Source organism: Seriola dumerili, unplaced genomic scaffold, assembly GCF_002260705.1.
Source record: "Seriola dumerili isolate Sdu_G_001 unplaced genomic scaffold, Sdu_1.0 BDQW01000003.1, whole genome shotgun sequence".
In the NCBI taxonomy this organism is placed as follows: Eukaryota; Metazoa; Chordata; class Actinopteri; order Carangiformes; family Carangidae; genus Seriola; species Seriola dumerili.
In genome coordinates, this window is record NW_019174258.1 from 4,374,479 (window position 1) to 4,397,193 (window position 22,715).

Consider the following 22,715-nt stretch of genomic DNA (forward strand, 5'->3'; position numbering starts at 1 on the left):
AACAACTGACTTATATTTGTTAGACAGGATTCACCATCATCACTGCGCTTATGAAACACCTAATTTTCCTCAGTTCAAGTAAACCCGATTTTTACTGATTGACGTATCAGATCACTGCATATAAACACTTGTGAAATCATTGGTCCACCTCATAGTGTCCTGAGCTTGGCCTTGCGGGCAAAGTAAAGCGTTTAAGGCACAGGAATGGTTTGACAAATCCCACAGAGCTCAGAGATCAGTGCTCTTAGTTCTTTTAAAATTACATCCAAATAATCAGAGAGAGAGGCACTCCTCAAACCACATGCAGCTTCTGCCTCTTCTCTAAAACTGAGAAGAGTTAGTAGCAAATATTGTATGTAATGGTGCCCTCTATCAACACCAAAATGTTAAGATGACAACATTGCAAAAAGATCCACAGTTGTAGTAAAGACTTACTTCCTTTCTGAACAACAGGATCGTAGGACTAACATGGCTGCCACTAAAAACCACAGAGGTCAGACCCTTTTGATTATTGGCTCTTATCAGAAGCTACTCACCCTCCAATCTGGCCAAACTACAGGTAAGTGTTTAGTTACTCATCAGCCTGCTTGAATCATTGGAAAGAAGTTTTACATTGAAATGAAAATAATATTTGGCAACAGTAACAGGAAAAAGTCATGGCTTGTACTTGTTGGTAACATTAAAAATTAAAAATCTGTGGATCTAAATCTGTAGATTGGAACATTTACCCACAAACTGTGGAGGTAAAATATATTAAAAACAAATTATATTTGTTAGCAAACTAGTATGTGATATTTACACCACTGGTGACAAAACTGATAAAGTAAAACTAAGTAATTTATCTGAGCTACTCTATAAAACAGTCATAGTGATGACTGGCAAAAAAGCTTCAGATAAAAAACATGTTTACTTATTTAAGCCAATCCAACTGTTTGAATTACAAACAGGTTTAGAGTTTAAAACCAAAGAGGCTTTCAAGTTTTATGTTTTAGAAAAACTTTGGTGCAGCAACTATGGCCTTTTCCCAAATCAATAAACAATGCTCTAATGTGAGCTCAGTCTAAATGTAAAAGACCTGCTATCCAGACTCCACACAGGTTCTCTGTGCTCAGTTTGTAGCTTGATCAACGTCCTCCACCTTTGTGGTTCAGACATCCCCTTCTCTAACTTTTACAATTCTGATGTCCTCACATCCCATCATGTATGTAATACTTATGTCATTGATTTGACATATGAGGTTGACATCCCACTGTGATTGTCAGTGTTCTTCTGCATTCAGATGAAAAACAGCCACATACCATATAACCGCTGCGTTCATGATCTGATTTTAGTCTGGTACCTTTGTTGTACTTCATACTTTCTCTCTCGCTCCCTGTGTTTCCTGTCTGCCTCTGTGCTATCAACTGTCAAACAAAGAAAGGAACCCCTCAAAAAAACAAAAAAAATCAAAAATCAAAATAAAACAAACAAACAAAAATTTGTTTATAAGCTGAAAAGCTGTGTAGTACATCCTAAATTGTTAAAGTTGGAAATTTTAAAATGGTGCAAACATAGCCAGGCACCTCGGACATTCTTGCAACTATTCAATATTAGGTCACCAAATGCTGTTATTTTTTTATACAGTATGTTCGATATGTAACATTTTATTGTCATTCAGCAAATTTTAACTACTACATGACAACTTGGCTTTTTTTCCCAGATATGAGTGAGCTTTGGTTGACAGACACCCAGTAAATGCAGTTTTGGACAAGTCATGCACTATATGTTCTTCTTGTTCTTTGTTTCACTGTTGGGACGAGGGTGGAGAGGTGAGAAAGGTGTCCCGTTGTCAACAATCCACTGGAGTGTTGTTGAGCAAGGCTTTTACTCCAGCCTCCCTGTAGAGGGGTCACCATGTCCCTGCTGGGGTCACAAAGTACCACATTCTTGCTATTACCTAATTTGTGAATAGAAACAGTTCATTTGGTCAAGAAACTCTGGTCTCAGTACTGATGCCATCAGTGACAGCAAATGGAAAGGCCTTGGAAGGATTTTTAAAGGCCATCGTCTTTCTACTTGAGGTGTTCAATGATTGAGATATCTCCTCTCTCTGGGTCCAAACCGTTCATGAACAAGCTGCCGTTTCTGGCCAGAGGTGTCGTCAAGCCCTGCAGCCCGGCCTCCTTCTCGTTCTTGTCCCGTTCGTCATTGAAATTGACCGACACAGTCCTCTTGGGCATTGCGACTTCAGGGGCAGGGCTGAATCCCAGGTCTGTGGAAAGTTTGCGTTTAATTGACGCTGCACGCTGGAACTTATCATAGATCTCAACACTAACACGCCGACGAGTTTCTTTAAATTCTGCTGAGACGTTGGCTGTCCACTCCGCAGCATGAGCACGGATCTCTCCTACCTGCAAGAAGACAGAGAGACAGATAGATGTAAGCATACAGGACAGATGGATGAAAGTGTAGAGCAAACCAATCCTGTTTTAATGACAGTGTCAGTTCAAGTTATAATATGTAACATTTACTATGTCATAAGTTTTGTTGAGTCGTGTGCTTAAAGTATCACACGTTTCCATCTGTTTTCAAACCTAGAGGAATCTGTAATTTTAATCAAGGTAGCGGTGTCTTTCATTTGATCGCCTGTAAATGGTGTCATATCCCATTTGCACGTGTCAGCTTTGTGGTTGTCGTCCAAAAGGGGTCAGAATTAACCAAGAGAAGCTGACTGCAATAATGGCAACAGTGGCCAAGACATTAACTCTCATGAGCCCACATTACTTCACTACATACCCAAACTCTGTCTTTTATTATCGTTTTGAATGAGAGACCCAAAGCGGCAGAAGATTATATATTGTGTATTTAAATGGCTAAAATAAACACTGATATAAAGAGGAGAGAATATTGTGTAATGGCATTAAGAAATAACATTTAAAGGTCTTTATGGTGAATTTTGTATGAACATAAAATTACAGTGTAACATAATATTACACTGTTTGTGTCACTGCATTTCTAGGCACCTTCTGGTCAGCTCTTGGTTTCCATTCAATTCACTACAATATTCAAATCAACATGCAAAGACCCAAAGACTTGAACCTTTGTTGAAGTTTTCTTCACTTTCTACTTTCATTCAAACTGTGACTGCTCTGAAAACTCTTCTTGTTGGTGCATTCAAGGGCACTCCAATATCCAAGACTTGCCGAGTCTATGACCAAGTCACATTATCTTTAAGTCTTCTCTGATATCCATCCCATTTTGTACAAGCTGATAAATGCTATAATGTATAAATCAATGGTTTAGTCCTTTAATGATCTACTATAAACATAATTTATAAACATAGTTTTTATAGTCCCCTTTGTGAATGAAACAGAGCAAGAGAAGTTGAGAGTGACAATGTTACTGATCAGGAAGTCAACTCAGTTACTTTAAATCAATGTATCTGCAGCTAGATAGGACTGCACAGAGTATTAACCAACCATGGAAGATGTGGCTCACACACATACACAGCTGAACACATTTTTAAATATCAAAGTAGCAATGATGTATGTATATTTCTGGTGGAACAGAGCATGATGTTACAGCAGAGACATGTGGAAGTGGAAATATTTGAATGTTAAAAATGAACTCAACTAAATAGAGTTGTATTCTCCAAGAACAGAGTGTGCTGGCACACTGAGTCTAATTTAATTCTGTCTGCACATCTCAATTTGAATTAATTAAACACCTCATTATCTGTCCATCTTCAGAAACCCCCAGAATCTGATAAGAGTGTTACTCTGCAACACCACATAGACAGAAAAAAAAAAGAAATGGCAGACTCAGGTGGAGCGCTGTGCCGACATCTTTGTTTAACCAGGATATTTACGTGCCTTTACGGGACGCTAACATGCTTCACTTTTGTCCTAATATCTCATCAGAAGCTAATGGAGCAGTCATATAGCCATTCAGTATCACTTCCAGCCAAAATGAACCCTGTGCACACACCTTAAATAATGTCTCTTTTTCTAACTCTGTCACAGTGCCTGATGATAATAACACACACACACACACAGACACACACTGGAAACAAGTGAATTTATTTGTGCAGCCTGTGTTATATTTAGTGCTCAGACAGTTGTAGATAAGGACATCATCAAATATTGTCCAGATAATCTCTCTCTCTCTCTCTCTGGATATGTACACAGTAATAGCCTAAGACTATGTGTTTGGATGGCGGACAGTAAATTAGATTAGAAAACAGTCTTATCATTGAAATGACATTAAGCGGAGGGCAAAAGTTCAGGCGGGGACATGGCACTGTAAACGAGTAGCACGTATAACCTGTGTCACTGCGCTGAAGGAAAGAGACAAAGAGATATAGAGGGTGGAAACATACTGTATACACCAACAGTTGAACAGAGAGAGACATTCAGAGAGACAAATAACAGTGCTACTGAATGAAGCAACCTGTCTCATACCTCTTCTTTCGTCCTCTTGGAGATGACTCTTAGCCAGTCTCCTATCATGCTGAGGATGGCAGCAAAGTAGGCCAGTCCCACCAGAATCCAGAACCATACAACTGGTTTATAGTAATCCAAGTACTCGATTTCTGACCCACCTAGTCACAGAGAGAAAGAGATGTTGAGTTTTTCAACACCTGGAATAACAGATCTGTACAATACAAAGACATAGAGCAGTGTTAAAGTGTCTGTACCTGCTACAAAGTCCCCAAATCCAATGGTAGTCAGGGTGATGACCACGAAGTAAAGGGACTCGAGCGCAGACCAACCCTCGATGTATTTAAAGATGGCTGCTGGGAGCGCCACAAACAGCAGGCAGCCAAACAACACAAACAGCAGGGTAGAGATCACCCGGATCTTTGTCTGACTGATGTCCCAGTGCTGCAGGGGAGACAGCAAGAGCAAGAGAGAAAGAGAGAGAGACAGCGAGAGAGAGAGAGAGACAGCGAGAGAAAGAGAGAGAGGCAGAGAAAATGAGCAATATAACACTGAATTTCAACTCTGCAACAGGTACATCTGATCTGTTTGGTCTGTTTGTGATCACTGCAAACATACATGAAACTTCTCATTGATTTAGTGTTTAGGGTATCTAAGGAACAAATACTGTTATTATTACAGTTCATTGTGCGGGGGACATGAGTGTGTGAAACAAATCCATTGAACAGTTGTGGAGACATTTCACTCAAAACCAAATGTCACACTCATGGTGGTGCTGAAGGATTCAACCTCTGGGGACAATGGATGTCTGCACCAAATTTCATGACAATCCATCCAGTAGTTGTTGAGATATTTCAATCTCATGGTTCTCGTGACTGACCAACAATAACACATACAGCAGATTGTTGAAGAGAAAACTGTTTTTGAAGTGAAATGGTCAAACAGCCAGATGCTGTTAGTAGTAATGGCATTATCCTGTAAATTGGTCCTTTGGGTACAGTAGAAAAGAAAAGCCATTCACAGTATTCACTGAGGATAATGCTGCACCCTCACACAATTTGCACAGAGCAATAAGGCTTTCACAAACACACTTATACAATGAACTTTTGTCCCCTGTCCTCAGCCTCAATCATAATATTCATTACTGTGTCCCTCAGGTGCTCTGAGAGCAGCAGAAGGAGGAAATCATTCTCAATTACACTTTCTGGATTCAGATTTCTGCTTCATCTCATTCAAGACTAGAAAGTAAACTATTCACAACAACAACCTAAACTTTAAAAACTTGAACACAAACTGCTTGAACTCTGTTTCTCTTATTTGGCATCTGCAGGGCTGTTACAGCACATTAATGATGATGTCAATGATGATGTCACATAGACAGTCTCATAAAAAAAAATCTGACAATATGATAAATAATTGAACCAACATGAAACTTTACTGTTTAACAGATGCAATGTAATCTGCTTTTCATTCAGGCAGTTTAAGCATTTTAATAAGTGTGGATCCCAGAAAGAGAGAATTGATTTACTCAGTTTAATTTCTGGCGTCAGCTGCTTAATGACCGACCTTCTGTAGCTTCACATCTGGATTCAGCTTTTAATCAAACCAGGCAAACAACAGCAGTTTAGACTTAAATCAACCCCTGGTGTATAGAAATCCACTCAGTATGCCACTCAGCTGGAGAATGACTCATCAAAATGTAAATGAAGGGCAAATGTTTTGTTCACACAGCATCTAAAGTGAGCAGGCACATGGACCATTTAAACACACATAGCACACATACAGTAGCTACATACTGTTAGCTCTAGGCTGCATTTACAATGTAAATCTTTACTGTTTAGTGCCCAATAATTTCCGACATGGTTGTCTAATCTCAGCCATTATTATTTAAAAGGCCATGAATACATAAAATTAATGAAACAAAGGGTTAAAAATCAAGCTGACCTTGTTACTGAAAAGTTTATCATCAAGGTTTAATTCCCTCTTGGGTAACTCATGCTAAAGAGGTTCCTTTAAAAATAAACAAGGACAAGGACACATCTCTGAGGTGGGAAGTCTAACAAACCCAGAGAGATACAGTGCCTGAACTGGCTCAGCCATTTTTACTCAAGCTACTACCGGTTTATGGAAAACATGCTCACTGAAGGATGATCTATACCATGAAACGACAGAAATTTGTCAATAGGTTTTTCGAAGTCTAAAATCAAAATATCTGTGGATATATTAGACTAATGTCAGCTACGCTGTATATTAATTAGCAGGAATTCTGTGCTGAAGCTCTACATTTCATATTTAATGCATTTATCTATGAATAATTCCAGAAAATTAACTATATGACAATTTATCATAATATCAAGTTCCACATACTGCAATATAGGTCACACAGTCTTACCACATGTTTTGATTAAATCAGTGAATGGTACCGTAGTTAAAACAGATGTAGGTGTTATATAAATATGAACTAAAAGAGCTGGTGTGGGTAAGGATGTTGTCAGAGTGCTTTAGTGTGAATTATTCATGTTTGCCTATATAAAGTTGCTGGCTGCAGTCCATAAACTTGTTTGAACTCTCCTGTGTGTGTTTGAGAAATAACTGTAGGTGCATTTTCACCTGTACCTGTGTGTATGTTTTGGGTTCATGTGACTGTGTACATTTCTCCAGACTCACCACAAACATTTTCTCCACTCTGGCAATGCCTTTGCCGAATATGGTGCCGAGCTGATCTCCTACACCAGCCAAGAGAAAGCCGAACAGAGGGATCCCTAGCAACGCATAGACGATACAGAATATTCTTCCGCCTTCTGTGTGAGGAGAGATGTTCCCAAAACCTGATGAAAAAGGACAGAGAGAAGCTGAGACAGGGAAATCTCTCACCAGTGATCCTATAGTATGAATACTAGGACAGTGGACATTTGGCCTATTGTGGTGCCATAATGTTTGTTCCCAACTCTGCACATTAACATTAAATACACAATGTGGGATCCTGCTAAATGGATTTTCACAATTTATAGGAGTGTTCCAGTGTTTCATTGCTCTATTCATTATTTTGTAGTGATTGAGACAAACAGTGTGTTCAAATACAGTTTTTCTCCCAAATGCCAATGTTTATTTTCTAACACAGAGAGAGAACAAAGAGGGAATTTACATCAATCAATAACATATTTTTCAGATTAAATATATTTTTGTAAATCAATTTATATTTCATTTCCTAGTTTGTGATGTTTTCCATTTCTGTTCAAGAAATGAAAAGTGTGATGAACACACACATGTACATGCATGTACAGTGTAAATGTATGGCCATGGGGATGATAATGTGAACAAGTTTGATTATATCCAGGAAGCAGATGTAGAATCAATGACAAAAGAAACTCCTCCACTTTCCACAGAGCAGTAAATCATGTTACATAACTGACCACAGCTCCAATCAAAAGACTGTGCACACAAATATACACGTAACATAACACACTTACAAGGAAATTGCCATGATTTAAATTCATACCCCAATTAACAATGACACATCAGACAAATACACATTAACATCAGAAAATGCTATGTTAGTTGTTTTTTTTAATATTTAATATTTAATTTAATAATCGCTTCCTCTGATGGGCTACACATAGAAATGGTCTGTGTCTGTGTCTGTGTGTGTAGCCTACCAATGGTTGTGATGACAGTCCCAGCAAAGAAAAAGGCAGAGTTCAGGTCCCACAGGCTGCTGTGGTTGGTCAGTGTCCCCGCAGGGTTCACTCCTGAACGGATCGCAGACACCACTTGCTGGAAGGAGAGAAAGAGAGAGATTTGTGTTCAATACAGCTGTTATCAAAGAGACACCGTCCTTGTGGTAAAAAAAAAACATATTGTTACTCTCTTGCTACTATTAATAATATTATCACGTCATGTCATTTAAGCAGATGACTTAAAGATGTAAAGATAAGATGAAAGATACTGGATCTGAACTGGGAACAGGAATAACAATAGTCTAACAGCAGGAATAAACTTTCTATGTTTCAACAACTTCCACTCCTTTTAAGTGAAGCTGTAGGAACTGTCCATGGTGCTGAAGCTGCTGCAGCTATGCATGCTCAATTACAACTGTGTGTGTGATAGGAGATACTGTAAGTTGACACACATGGACAATACAGCTCTTTATTTTTTATCTTTACACCTTTGGTAAAGGCAAGGCCAGTCTCACCTTCACCAGCTCCTCCAGCTGGCTCTGGTTCACACAGGAGTGTCTGGACAGGAACTCCAGCTTCTGGGACAGGATGGCCAAACGCTGGGCACTGGAAGAGAGAGAGAGAAGACAGAAAAGTGATGGAGGCTGAGAAACATTTTTGAAGTTGTTTAATCACACCAAATTGTATATGTTGCTCTATAACCAACACAATGGGTCTATATATAGCACCAGAGTTATTCCATATATCTGGGTGTCATCTGCATAGCTGTGGTTTAAAATCTTATTGTCCTGTAGGATTTTGGCCAAAAGCACACAAGGACTTAATTATAGAGGCCAAATAATTGAACCCTGTTATAGTCATCCACCCAGATTAATGTTCACCAGTTGCAACAACATAGCCACTGCCTTCTAGATACAACTTGAGACAACACAGTTCTGTACCAGAGTCAGTGATCAACAGTGCTGAAGACAAACATCATTTAGTAGCCTCATTGTATGGGTCTCAGGTTTAGAAGTTGAAAATTGCCTTTAAAAATCAATTTGCATTGAAAATAAAGACAAATTTCTTAGTATTTTCACAATAAAAGAAAGTTTCAAAATACGTCAGTAATGATTTAGTGTGAAAGGATCAACACTGTACTTTTTAGAAGGGGCTTAAAACCTGCAGTTTTCAGTGGCACTGAAGAAATGCCTGGTAGGAGTGAGCAATTTACAGCTAGTAGACAGAATAACCATAGTAGGAGTATGCTTGCTAAATGAATGGGTAGATGGGCAAGTGGCTTTTCTGGCAGAGAGTCAGACAGACAGTGGACATATTTAACCTGCCTACCTCTCGTGAGGCTGCTCCAGGGATCTGAAGACTGCTGCTCCCATCACCAGGTACAGAACCACCAAAAGAAAGATGGCGGTCACCGTCTTCCATTTCATCACTGTGGCAACCACCTACAACACTTCAACTGATCAATCAACCCACATTCACATGTCCTGAATTAACCTATGATCACACCAAAAGCCCGTTTTACAGAGCCTTTGTATGAGCCATTGTGACAAAAATAATTACTTTTAAAGTCTGGACTTCTTTCTTTTCTCTCTCACCTCACTCTCCTCCCGGGGAGTCAGTGTGATTGGCTTTGTGGAGAAGGAGAGGCGGGGCTTGGTGTTGTGAGTGGCGGATTTAGGGTCCAATAAGTCTGGAGCTGCCACTGTCAGGTGAAATAAGGAAAAAAATGCCAATGAATCATTTTTTCCCCCCACACTTCTTTCCCCTCCCTGTCTCTTCTACCTTGCTCCAGTCAACACATTTAGCTGTTAATTTTAGAAGTCCTTATAAATAAATCAGCAACAAGTCCTTTAAACGGCCTTTAAATCCAAACACTGCTGAAAGCATGAATCAAGCATGAGCGTTTAGTCCTCGGGCTTTTTGCTCCTGTTCATGCTGCTGTGCTTGGGTGTGTAATAATGTGTGTGTCTCCTTTTATAAGACACAGTCCGTAGTTGAGAATAAAAGGTATGCTGAGAGCAAGAAGAAAGAGGGGCATGAAAGCAAGGCTGAATATAGAACACCAAGTTTACTGATCTCTCTGGTGAGACGGAGAGGGAAAAAGAAGGTGCCAATGTCTTTGTTGTTTGTGAATGAAAAGCTTTTATGTATTTACTCCTTTTCAGTGGGTTAATGAGTGTGTAGAAGGTGTGTTGCAAATTACATTCAACTGTGAAACTTTTGTACACCAAATCGGGTGCCTAGCTTTTAGACCTGTCAATCAGTTTGGGATCTATTGTTCAATTGAAGTGTAATTTGTGTGAAGTTAAGGAGAAAAACAAGAGCGATTAGAGTGAAGACAACAGCAGTGTGATAACTACTCTGAGTTTTTCGGCACACAACATAGGACCTTTTGTATTTAAAGATCTGTTTACATGAGGGTTTTATTTCCGTATTTTATGTATCTTATTTATTGAAATTAAATAGGTAGAGGAGGAGGAGGTGATATGTATTAGGATATTACCCTGTGATATGAGGTATACTAATTCTGCAACAGCATCATATTTTAATTATTCTGTCTTCACTGTTTTCTTATTCAGTAATCCTAAAATCACAAATAAGAACAGACTGTACTTGAATAGCAGACATGACAGTTTTACCACTAAGACATCATATTAATGTGATCTCAAACATAAAAGCCAAATACTGCCGGAGACCAATTAAGTACTTTGGAAATTTGAATAAATATTATGATATAACATTTTTCACCATATTGTACTGCCCCAGCCTCAGTATGAATATGCGTGTCTATGTGTGAGTGTGTGCATGAGATGACTGAACAGAGGGATGAATGGAGGGCAAGAGAGAAAAGAGCAGCAGAGAGGAGGAGAGGATATGGGAGGTGGAGTGTGTTCAGGATGACTCAGACTGGAGAGAAAATTACTAAAAGTTATTCATCTTTTACGCCGAGGATACATCATCTCCATAAGTAAGAACATTTAATCAATAGACAGGGTATCAATTAAACTGAACTGTACAATTGTACATAACATATATGCTCTTCAAATGAACATTAGAATCACAGTCCACAGTATCTTCACATTGCCATTCAACAAGCACAAACTGAGAGAAATGACAAATGAAACAAAAACAAAGCCTTTTTCTTTCAAAGATCGAGTCTTTTTACTGAAGTATATTAGGCTGAAAATAAAAAAAGGTCAAACGTTCTCTGGCTGATTACTTTCCACATACAGGTTTGTCCAAATCATATACACTATGTGTTTAGAAGCACCTCAATGGTCTAAAAACATTTCTCTCCAACTGCCCCTGTTCTCCTGATCATCAGTACAGTCCGTCACTCCTTCATCATTACATGATATTCTGTAAATGATGGGATGAGGATGCCTAGCTGCTGAAATATTTCAAATACTGTGAAATATCAGAATAAAAGAGTAACCCGCACCCTAGATTTTTTAGCTGCTTTAGAGAAACATTTTTGTGGGTTCATCTTCATCTCTCCTTCTTCTCTGGGTGGAAAAGTGGAGCCAGTCTTACATGGACATGGAGCCTCAGTGTTATTTTTTACTGAAACATGTGTTATAACTATTATGTTGAAATAGATCAGATGACATATGAACCATTTGATTATTCTAAAAATAATGCAGCCAGCCTGAGGTGTGAACAGTGGTGATTTAAAACTTATTCACAAACCAAAAAGTTTTGTCTCTCTCTCTCGTTGCAACCCTGTCTCCTACAAATAACGACTACATATTACTAAGTCTCACTTACTCCTTGTTGTTGCCTATCCGATGCCCTCCGCTCTCCTCTTCTCCTCATCCGACGCTCTCACTGCGCTTAGGGGAATCTTTCCTCCTCTGCGTGTCTCCTCCCTGCGGTGCTGAAGCGGGGGAAAGATCAGGCTCTCCGTTTTTCTTTTGCTCCTCTCCTCTACTTTGACCGCTGATCGGACAGTGATGCTGCGCTGAGGTACTTTCTATTGTCTCCACATGTCACGAACAAAGAGATTTCTCTGGTCTTCCTCCTCGCCCTTCTCTTCCAGCTCTCCAGCGCTCACTCCGCTCCGTTTGCGCTCTGGGTTTTTGAGCGCACCGGTGCAGCGGTGGGATATCACCGAGAGGGAGGAGGGGGTGGAGATAACAGGAGGGAAGGGGTGGAGGTGCAGGGCGTAGGGCGGTGGTTCCCAGATCAGGGAACCAACGGAGGACTTTCACAGAGTCTGAGGCGTCGCTATCTAAATCTGTAGTAATTTGACTGCATGTTTATTCACTAGAGGTGAGTTTATTTAAGTGACCATGTGGTCATGGGTGCCTCTCTCTCATTTTATCGCCCAAATGCACCTGCATGTCAAAGTAGGGGAAAACCTGAGACAAAACTATCCTCAAAGTGTCGTTGTTTTATTTCACATAAGGTATTATGATATTAAACATTCTTGGTGTAGAGAGAGAGAGAGAGAGAGAGAGAGAGAGAGAGAGAGAGGTTAGATGCAGTTGCTCCCAACCTTTTTGGCCTGTGACACCTCAATGATTGTGACGCGTCTATTCTTGCCACGCCTTGACATGGGCTGCATAAACTGTGAATTAGAGCTGTCATGAAATCAGATTTTCACTAACCTGCACATTATCGTGGCCAAAAGAATTCAGTACTATAGATATCACAATATCTATAGAAAATTTGAAAAAGAAATAAAGGTATCAGTCATATTCATCTTTAACTTTGTTTATTGTGTGTTTTGTCAAAAGAATTAGACTCAAATATAGATGGAGGTGGAGAGAGTCCGTTTTCTGTACAAAAACATACAAAAAAATTACACTTAAAAAGAAAAAAATCAGTTCTTGTCAGTACTTACAGTTTATATCACAAGACCTCTATTGTGAACAGTTTCACTAAAGGGTGAGTTTTCTTCCAACACATCTCAGATCGTTTCATTTGAATAATTAATGGTTAAAACTATCAATATTTTCGACTAGAATGGCTACAAAAAAATGTAATTTGTGCAGCAGAACTTTGCTTTCTCTCCTTTTAGTCATTCCCCTTAGATTTATCTTGTGATGGTTGCTACACTACCAGACTGGTTAGGACCTCAGATATGTAGTATTCGATTTGTAGATGGGAATGGAAATATTGTCGCTGTGCTTTCCACTGGAAAACAAAAATAACCCACAGATGGTCCAGTGTGTTTATACTGTAGCACAAGACCCAACAGAGATGTTCTCTTAATGTTTAACCAGAATAGGTGCTATAAACTCACTGAGTGAACACAAAGCCGGTCCTTTATCACACTCACTCGCAGAGGCAAGATATCTTAATTGCTCAAGGACAATGACCCATATTGCCATGTTCACAACTTCAATGCAGACCTCTTATTTTATGTTTTCATCACTTCCAGACATGAAGAGAAGAGAGAAAGTTGTTAAAAGACATATAAACATCACTGAAAGAAAAACAGCCAGTTATTTAATCAGTCAACCACTCAGTCAACAGTCACTCAGCTCAGATGTTCATAGTCTCACACACATGCATGGTTGTTTCTATTAAACAAACACATGTACAGAGGAGATGAGCACTGAATGACAGGTGTCTGAGTCCAGTGAGGTGATCAACTATGCAGAAGTTTATATACATTTAAATGGAGAATATAAATATTGACATGTGTCAGATGACTCAGTCTCCAGTCTGGTCTGCATCCTCTGATTGAACCTAAACTTGGGAACCTCCCGAGGTAAAGATCGTAGAGTGCTGTGTGTTAGTGATTGAAACAATCAAACGGATGAATCACAGTCCACTTTTCACAGACTGATTAATGCCATGGAGGTGTAGATCAAGGCAGGATTGAAATGGGGGTATACACTGCTGAGTGTGCAATAAAAATAGAAAATGTTTTTATAAATACTTAGATTGACATGCAACAAATATTCATACATGGTTTCTTGCAACTCGACTACCAGGATACTCCACAGTTGTTTTACACACATCATTTTCAGCGGCTTTCTGAGGGTCACCTTTCAAACTACTGAAAGAAAATGTTGCTTTTTATGAGCTGACAATCAATAATGAACCACGATCTAGTATCATCCATCTCTCATGCTCCATTAGTCTCTTTCTTTTTTCTCTCCCTCTTCCCTCTCTCTGTCTCTCGGCCGCTGATGAGAAATTAAGTTGTTTAAATGTTTATGTCTCCACCTCATGACTCCAACATCTAAACATTAATTACACGCCTATTTGTACAGCTAAAGATAGATACTGTGTGTGTGACTTTCAGCACCTGCCTGAGTGTGTGTGGGTGATGTGTATTTGTCTGTCACCGTATGCTGAGTGCTTATTAACATGAACATGTAGTCTTTGTGTATATGAGTGAATTAATGTGTGTGTGTGTGTGTGTGTGTGTGTGTGTGTGTGTGTGTGTGTGTGTGTGTGTGTGTGTGTGTCTCACCTCACCTGTCTGCTGCTTAGTGTAGGGAGACCTACAGACCAGACGGCTAAACGAGATATACCCTATTCTCTAACGGTGAAGTCTAAACTGAGTAATGCCTGAACATTTCAATAATGTTAATAATGATGCGTTCACTTGCTGACATACATACAGAAGTGCTTTTGAACAGTGATGTGATCAGAGAAAAAGTGAACTAAATATTTGAACTGAACGAAGTCAATTGAATCAGCAGAGTGACAGTAGAATGACATCCACCTCTACTATGCTGCAGCCACGGTGCTGCTAAATAGTCTGTTTCGAACGAATGGGGCAAACCATTAATTTGGACCATTGCTGTCATGGTACTTTATTCCATCTTCCCTCTCTTCAGCCTCATGGTGCACAACAAGCACTTGTTGAGTTCCTGTCAGGAAACTCACTGTTTCCATTTTAAGTTCCATTATTTCACATAAGATCATGTAAAGGACCATTCAAGTGTGTTTGCAAGTTTTAGCTGCTTTGATACAAAAATCTAAAGTCAGCAAAGAAGCAAGAATACTTGAAAAGGAGGCAAATAGAGGCAGGAGCACTGTGATGGTTATGCAGCTACAGAGCTACTTTCTGCATTAGTATTTTTGCTGGTTTGCCTCCTACAATGAAAACATCTTGTGCAGTTGAGCACACCTTGCTACAGTCTGACCATTACTGAATACAGCGTTAGAGCTTTAATCTGCTGTAATCCATCGCGGTGAACATCAAGTAGGCGGACATCACCTTCAGACATTAGGAGGGGAGTGAACATGCCCTGATGCCTACTCAAGGAGCACATCTTACCCAGAATGCATTGTACTCTTAGGTATTTCCTATGCACAGTGTATAGGATATACTCTAAAATAAAGTCTAAAATAAAACTCTCATAATTGGAAAAGTTCACTTAAATCTTCCAGTCATGCAGTGGATTCTGATTTATAACAGAAAATCAAGTTATAAGTGTAAACAAACACATCTAATGTTCAGGAACTTCATTTATTAAATCAATCACATGACATGCCTCACCTGTCCTCATCCTCCTAGTTTACTTAGAAACTGCTGCTCAATAAAAACAGTAAAAATGTTACTTTAGCTCTCATGTTCTGAAATGCAAATCTCTAATGTAAACTCACTGTCTTCATGATTACATTGTCTCATATTTTTAGTCCTCAAATTATTCAGTTGAAAATAGTTCATCAGTCTTTGCGGATTCAAATATGTAGTATGTAAATATTTCCATACCTTCCATTTGTCAGTTGATTTACAAGTCTACTCCACACATGGTGGTCCTCTGAGCAAAAAAAATAGTGATGACTAACACTGGATAGAAATATTATTTCAGTTGTGGTTTACGTGCCTGTGTGTCTGTGTATCCGTGAGTCGTATCTTGTGCTAATTTAGAAATTGATTGCTCAATGATTGCAGTCAGTCTGGTGTATGATAATCAATGGTGCTGATACTTAGTCACAGTCAATTTACACAGGAGTGACCAAAAATAGCACTCTCATTTCAGCTTATTTTCCCATCATTTATTATCACTGTTATGCAGTCTGTCTGAAGGGTAAAAATAATTCAAATGCAAATATTCTCCAGCTATGGAAGGAAATCTTGTTTCACTGAAATCTCATCTCACAGTTTCTACTCAGCCGATTTAAAAACAAGATGCTGTTGAAACAATTTTGGGGATCATGAAACCTGAGGTATCGTGGAGACCTTTAATTATGAAATGAACAAAGATGGAACAATGGTGATTTTTTAATAGTGTGCAGCTGTATTTATATCCATTTATCAACCACTGTTGTCCCTGAAACACACAGTGTCTATCTATGTACTCAGCCTAAAATAAAACTCTGATGACTTATACCTTCCAGTCATGAAATGGAATCTGATTTGTAGTTCATAATATTTTAATAAACTGACTATTTATTCAGCAGTTAAAGTTCAGTTTTTTTTCATGCTCATAACACACTGACAATGAAACTAAAGGGATGCAGATGGAAGTGAAAAAGTAAAATTGTTAAGTAAAGAGGAAAGCTCTACAGAGGCCTGACGTGAGAAGATATACTGTAGATACAGGAAGTAAAGATGACAATTTCACTCTATGGAAAACAAGTGTGATCCCTCCTGACCTTTTCTGTCATTACCATGACAACTTGACCATTTTAATTTCTACAACAGCTTCTGGTGAAGATTTATCCACCATTACGTTACTGCATCTGTACGTGACTTTATCTGTACATTGTTTTTATGTGTGGGTCATTACTTTGTGTGCGTGTATCCCTATACAGTACATGCATATAGTTTGTGGACATATATACATGTGTATGTGGGTGTATTTAAGCAGCACACTTGCTTTCTCAGGTGATTGGTCCCGACATCGTGGTGCCCCCTCAGATGCCTGTGGAGAAATGACCCTGGGTCCTCAGGACATCATGTCGTGGCTGGACACAAGCCTGCAATTAGACGCCCATGAAGCGGAACTGCCCTCTGTGTGTGTGTGTGTGTGTGTGTGTGTGTGTGTGTGTGTGTGTGTGTGTGTGTGTGTGTGTGTGCGTGTATGCATACAGTACGTGGTATGTATTGCCACTGTTAAAGAGAAACATCCCCCCAGTGTGAGTCTGACTTGGGTAGAAAAACTGCAATAGAAACTCTGTCAGTATATAACACTGTGTGTGTGCGTGTGTGTGTGTGTGTGTGTGTGAGGCCACTGTAATGGATTTAGTGCTTCCTCTGGTTTTCCAGTTGTAATGACCTGAATCCCATAGGAATTAGCTTATGGAATGTGACAGCAACTACTTCAAACAAACTCGTACTATAGAACATACTGTGTACATTGCAGGTGCAAAATGTTTGGCTCATGGGCCCCATACCCTGTCTCTAAAGTATCTAAGCTGTTTTAGATATCAGTGTTCAAATCAAGCTGTTTTTACCGCCTTCACTCCAGGTGAGTTTGAGCAACCTGGTGACGTGGTACGACTTGGTAGCAAACATTTTCTGATTGCTCCGAGTCCACAAGTTGAGGAAATCTTTGTTTGTTTTGGAGCATTGGAGTAGTAAAGCGACTTTCTTTTTTTTTTCCAGTTCAGTGTTTTGTTTACTACATCCATCCATCCAACATCCACGTTATACCAAATATGTACACAACTTCCCACGTTGAGAATGTGACCTGCGTCTGCGGCACTAGCGTCAGCAATGCTCCACTACTTCTCAACACTTTCTAATGTTGAGTAGGTTAGTAGTGACAGTTAAAATAGTTCCAGATTGTGCAGTAACAAAACTTTTTGTCGCAGCCTCAGATGAAGTTTTTATGAAGTGGAGATGGCTGTTGGTGTTGTTGTGGGAAGCCCGTGCAGTGAATATCAGTGTTAGGAGGGCATGTGAGCGGGAGCAGCGATGACCGTTAATCACGGTACATGTCTGTTGATATTATATTGGGGTACAGGGTTAAAAATAGCTCACATAGTTTTGACTGATGGGGCCACAGGATAGTGAAACCTAATCCTTGTTACATAACTGAATGGAGGCAGGGCTTCTGTATGGGACCTGTGTGTGTGTGTGTGTGTGTGTGTGTGTCTGCCAGTGTACGTGCTTGTGAGAGTATGCATGCGAATGCACTTGGGCTATGTTAAAGACAAACAGAGCCATGCACTTGCGTGACATGGTGCTGGGAGGTGGGAACAGCAGTTGGAAAATACCAGCAGGGAATTTTGTCAAATTTTAAGAAGGGAAAAAAACTCCCCCCAAAATATTCCTGTCTGGTGTATAGTACATGGGCAAATCAAGTATCTGTAACATGCCGTATCTCCAAATCAAATAACTGTCCGCCATATTAGAGAATCTGTGTGAGGGAGTCTTGCTCACCTGCACTTCCACAGGACACTGGAAGTTCATTTTGGGATGAAATGTTATTGTCGCAGGACGGTACAGTAGCTGTGACATTGCTATTCAAAACTATTAACCTATTAGCCTTAGAATATACAATATATTTTACCTTCTGACTAATAGGTTATAAAACATTGTTCTCCATCTTCCTTTCTAACTTTTTGTTTTTCTCACTCTCTTCATCCCCTCCTGTTTACTTTTACAGCTGTGTTTGTTTACTTCAGATATGGGTCACAACTGTCCGTCTGGCCCACACTTTCCCCCTCTGTTTGCCTCGCCAACTCTCTTCTGCGTGAAATGGGTAAAACTGACATTTTTTTGGTCATCAACCTACATCAAATAACCCATAATGACAAAGTGAAAACATGTGAGTAGAAGTTTTTGTACATTTATTGAACAAAAAAAGTCCCTCTGCTGGGGCACACCTGTGGCAAATTAAATTGAATGGACTGGACGTAGCATAGAAAGGCGCACACTTGTGTAGGCTATATAAGGTCCCGCGATTCATACTTCATATTAGGGCAAAAACCAAAGTTTGAAGTCCAAGGAACTTTATGTAGACCTCTGTAATGAAACTGCAGCGAGGCATAGATGAGGGCATTGGTATGAAACCATTTCTAAACCTCTGAGTGTTCCTCTGAGTACGGTGGCCTCAAGAATCCCGTGTGTGAATTCTTTCTGAAGTCACTGTGGTCCACTCAACTTTAACCTGATGATGCTGAAGCTCTGCTACTCTACATCGTGCTTGCTTTCGCCTCGGACAGCAAACAAACCTCTGCGACTGGAAACCACATCATCCCACAGCACGGTGCTATTGCATTTACTCTAGTGTTTCTATTCAACCATAGGAAACACACTCGGAGCAGCAGGAGACTTGTTTCAACAATATTCTGCGTGGTAAGAGCTGTAAGAACAACAGCGCTGCCTGACGATCCAATTTTCTGCATCACGTATCCGTCTCTCTATCTGTTTGGCTGCTGTGCGTGAGAGTGAAAAGTGTTGTCTAAATGAAATGCATTACCATCACACACACACACACACACACACACACACACACACACACACACACACACACACAGGTACTAGGCAGCAGCTCATGTTAACAATTACAGAGTAATCTCCCTTCCTGTAAGTGAGTGTCAGTAGGATGTTTATGTACCAACCGGCTGTGGAATAATGAGCCACCACAGTGCAAAGCCATTCAGTGAGTCACGCAGAAGAACAGAGATGTTTAAGTATATTTGTGCCCTTTTATGCGTGTCACTAGTTTTTGTGTGATTATAAAAGTACGATTGGTCTCTCCCAGTCATAGGTCCGGGCCTCAAAGTTTCCAGGGGATGGTCAAATACTTTCCTCCTTGACCTTTATATGTGTGTGCAACGGCATATGGTTGAGTGTGTTTTGTCTTCAGACTGTTTCTTCCCATATTCAGCAGTTGTAGCTCCACTCACTCTGACTGACTTTATGAGTTTCATGTGAATAGGCTTCAAAATCTTAGTATTTCATTTCTATGCATGTGTGAGTTTGTCAGTGTTACAATCATGCTGTCAGTCACTGTTCCAGGATGAAAAGTTCAGAACATCTAAACTAAAAACGGTATACATAAATACTGTCTCAGAAAATCTGACTTGGAAAATACTAAATGCATCTTGCAGAGTATTTCTGCACCATTTGGTGCAGCCCTAATACAAAAACTGTACATGCAGTCGGTGAAGAAATGCTGACATAAAACGCAAATAACTAAATAAAGCGATTCAAATGACACATACCAGAATATTGTTATGAGGTTGATTGAAGTGTGCTAGTAAAGACCGATCTGAGCCATTACTGCTGAGGAGTCACAGGTTGACCACCAAAGTTGCTTTCCCGAGCATGGTCTTATTTTTATTATATTTTTTTTATCATTTTATAGTATTATTCCGCTACATGCATCGAATTTGAAAAGTCAATTTCAGGTGGACTTCAGTTGCCCCGTTGACCACAGTCAGTGAAACCCACAATTTAAGAATTAAAACACTTTCCTACTTTAACAGTAACCTGAGGTGATGTGGGAGCAGGACAGGTTGATACTGTCCTTCAACCACACAGCTCAAGCCTCAAAAAGACAGATTTCTCCTTTGGGACCAATGACTATCCCAAAATGATGTGATCAGGAAAGGGCTCAATGACACTGCTCTGCAGTTTGAACTGACCTCCTGTAAACTCATACAGACTGACCAATGTGGATGTGAAAAAGAATGTTTGTTTGTGGGTAATAGTAGTAGAGTAAACCTACAGTTCAGATACATGAACACACACACTCATTCACAGTACAGTACTGTGTGTGTGTGTGTGTGTGTGTGTAACCACCGTGCTGCTGTGTTGCCACCTCAATAGAGTTTTTCTATTTTTAGAAATTTGAGTGTAAGGTCTGGCATTACTTCAGAGGTTGAGGGAGACAGAGACATGAGGGAGGAAGGCAGATGGGAAACAGATAAAAAGAGACAACTGAGCAGAGTGAGGTGATGTGGGAATGATGGAGGAATAAAACACTGCCTCTAAACAGAGACGCCTACCCTGGCGTAATAATATAGTTGTGCAGCACATCAAATCCAATTTTTCTCTATTTCCATCCATTTCATAATTTATACCTTCCCATTAAATAGTAGTAAAGTAGTAGTAAAATAGACAAATAGTATGTAATTCCACTATGTATAAAGCTACTATACACTATGCACATACATTTTTTAAAATGTTGCACAATCTTTCCCTTTAATAATAAACAACCATTTTTGGATGTTGAATTTTGAATAAAGGTTTTCCCTAAGATAAAAGACACAAACCTGTGTATTGACTGTAACACACAGTTCAGAACCCACACTGCCTGCTGGTCCGGCATTTGGAGACCAGCAGCAGGGGTGTGAAACATTTTCCCTTTGGGACCAATGAAAGATCTCAAATGTGTCATGTCAAATGAACATTCATCAGTGCTATGTGAGTCACAGAAAACAGATCACACTCCCTGGGAGCCAGTAGAAGATCAGCATGATAATTAATTTGCACGGCTATGACATAATATTAACTTACCTTGACCTGGTGTGTGTGTGTGTGTGTGTGTGTGTGTGTGTGTGTGTGTGTGTGTGTGTGTGTGTGTGTAATGTACCTGACCTCCCTCTGAAAAATAAGTTTAGAAATTTGTAATTATTTGATTTAAATTTACTTTGAATTATAGGGTCATTTAATAAAAGACAACAAATACTTACTGAAACAGGAAACAAAATAAAAGCCTCTTATCTATAATTTGAGTTTTGCCAGACTCCATTAATGATGTGACATTTATGATATTTTTGCAGATACAGTTATGACATAATTAGAACATTATAAACCTAATCTTCTTATTCATAATGTTCTGCAGATGTGAGTATGATGCCTTGAGAGGCGATTCAAACGAAGAGTTGCTGGGACATCTTGTGGTGAAATATCTGCAGTACAGTGCTTACTTCTGACTTTTACCCCATCTTGCTTTGTGTGTCTGTGTGTGTATTTACTGGATTAAACACACTTAGATGTAAACACCATGAGTTTTCCAATTTGACACAATTATTTGCAGAGTTGAATCTGATATCTCACTTGATGTGGTCCAGGAACCACTAAATGTTATTTTGGTCAATCTACTGTAACCACTAGATATGAGGAGATGGGTTAGATGCCAATAAAATTGTAATAGATCAATATCTAAAATCTAGGCTCCATGAGGAAGATGATAAGCAAAACACAACCACTGCGCTTTGCAATAGTTTTTGTTTTCACAGAATACAAAAACAACATTCATGTGAGTATGGGCTTAATAACAAAGCAAGGCCTTTAAAATAAAACAAATTAACTCAAAATGTCCCTTAGTTCAGAGCTCTGTTCGATTCACACATTGAAATAAAAAAAACAAAGTAACTTCTGTACCCGGGTATTTAAATTCCTGAGCTCAATGTTTTTAAGTCCTTACTTATTTCCTCTTCTATTGTATAGCTGGATCCTTTCTTGAGGGAAATCTGAGTTTAGTTCAGTCAAGTCAAAAGTAGTTTTTTCAGTCAGTTGACTATGAGTCTTTTTTTTTCTCTTTTACTTCATTTAGGGGCGCAATGTTTCTATTGTGATAGATCTTATCTGGAATCCGAGTGGAGAAGCTGGTGCATCCAAATCCACGAGTTGCTCCTTTACTCCTCCAAGTGCAGCCATAGTGGTGAGTGGACCTCCAGGCTCGCTTCAACCCGACCATAAAAAACAACCAGCATACCAAACGTTATAACTTCAGTTAAAGTCAAT

The 22,715-nt window shown here is 39.4% G+C and overlaps 1 protein-coding gene across 1 annotated transcript; it reads right to left on the minus strand.

Annotated features, from left to right (window-relative positions):
* Positions 1-2,051: 2,051 nt before the first annotated feature.
* On the minus strand, positions 2,052-11,055 carry LOC111221101 (potassium channel subfamily K member 2-like). The gene is given in 9 exon segments (XM_022744433.1): positions 2,052-2,390; positions 4,440-4,579; positions 4,676-4,862; positions 7,086-7,246; positions 8,075-8,192; positions 8,611-8,701; positions 9,425-9,537; positions 9,691-9,797; positions 11,019-11,055. Coding segments are annotated over 9 exon segments (1,293 nt in total).
* Between the last annotated feature and the right edge of the window lie 11,660 nt (positions 11,056-22,715).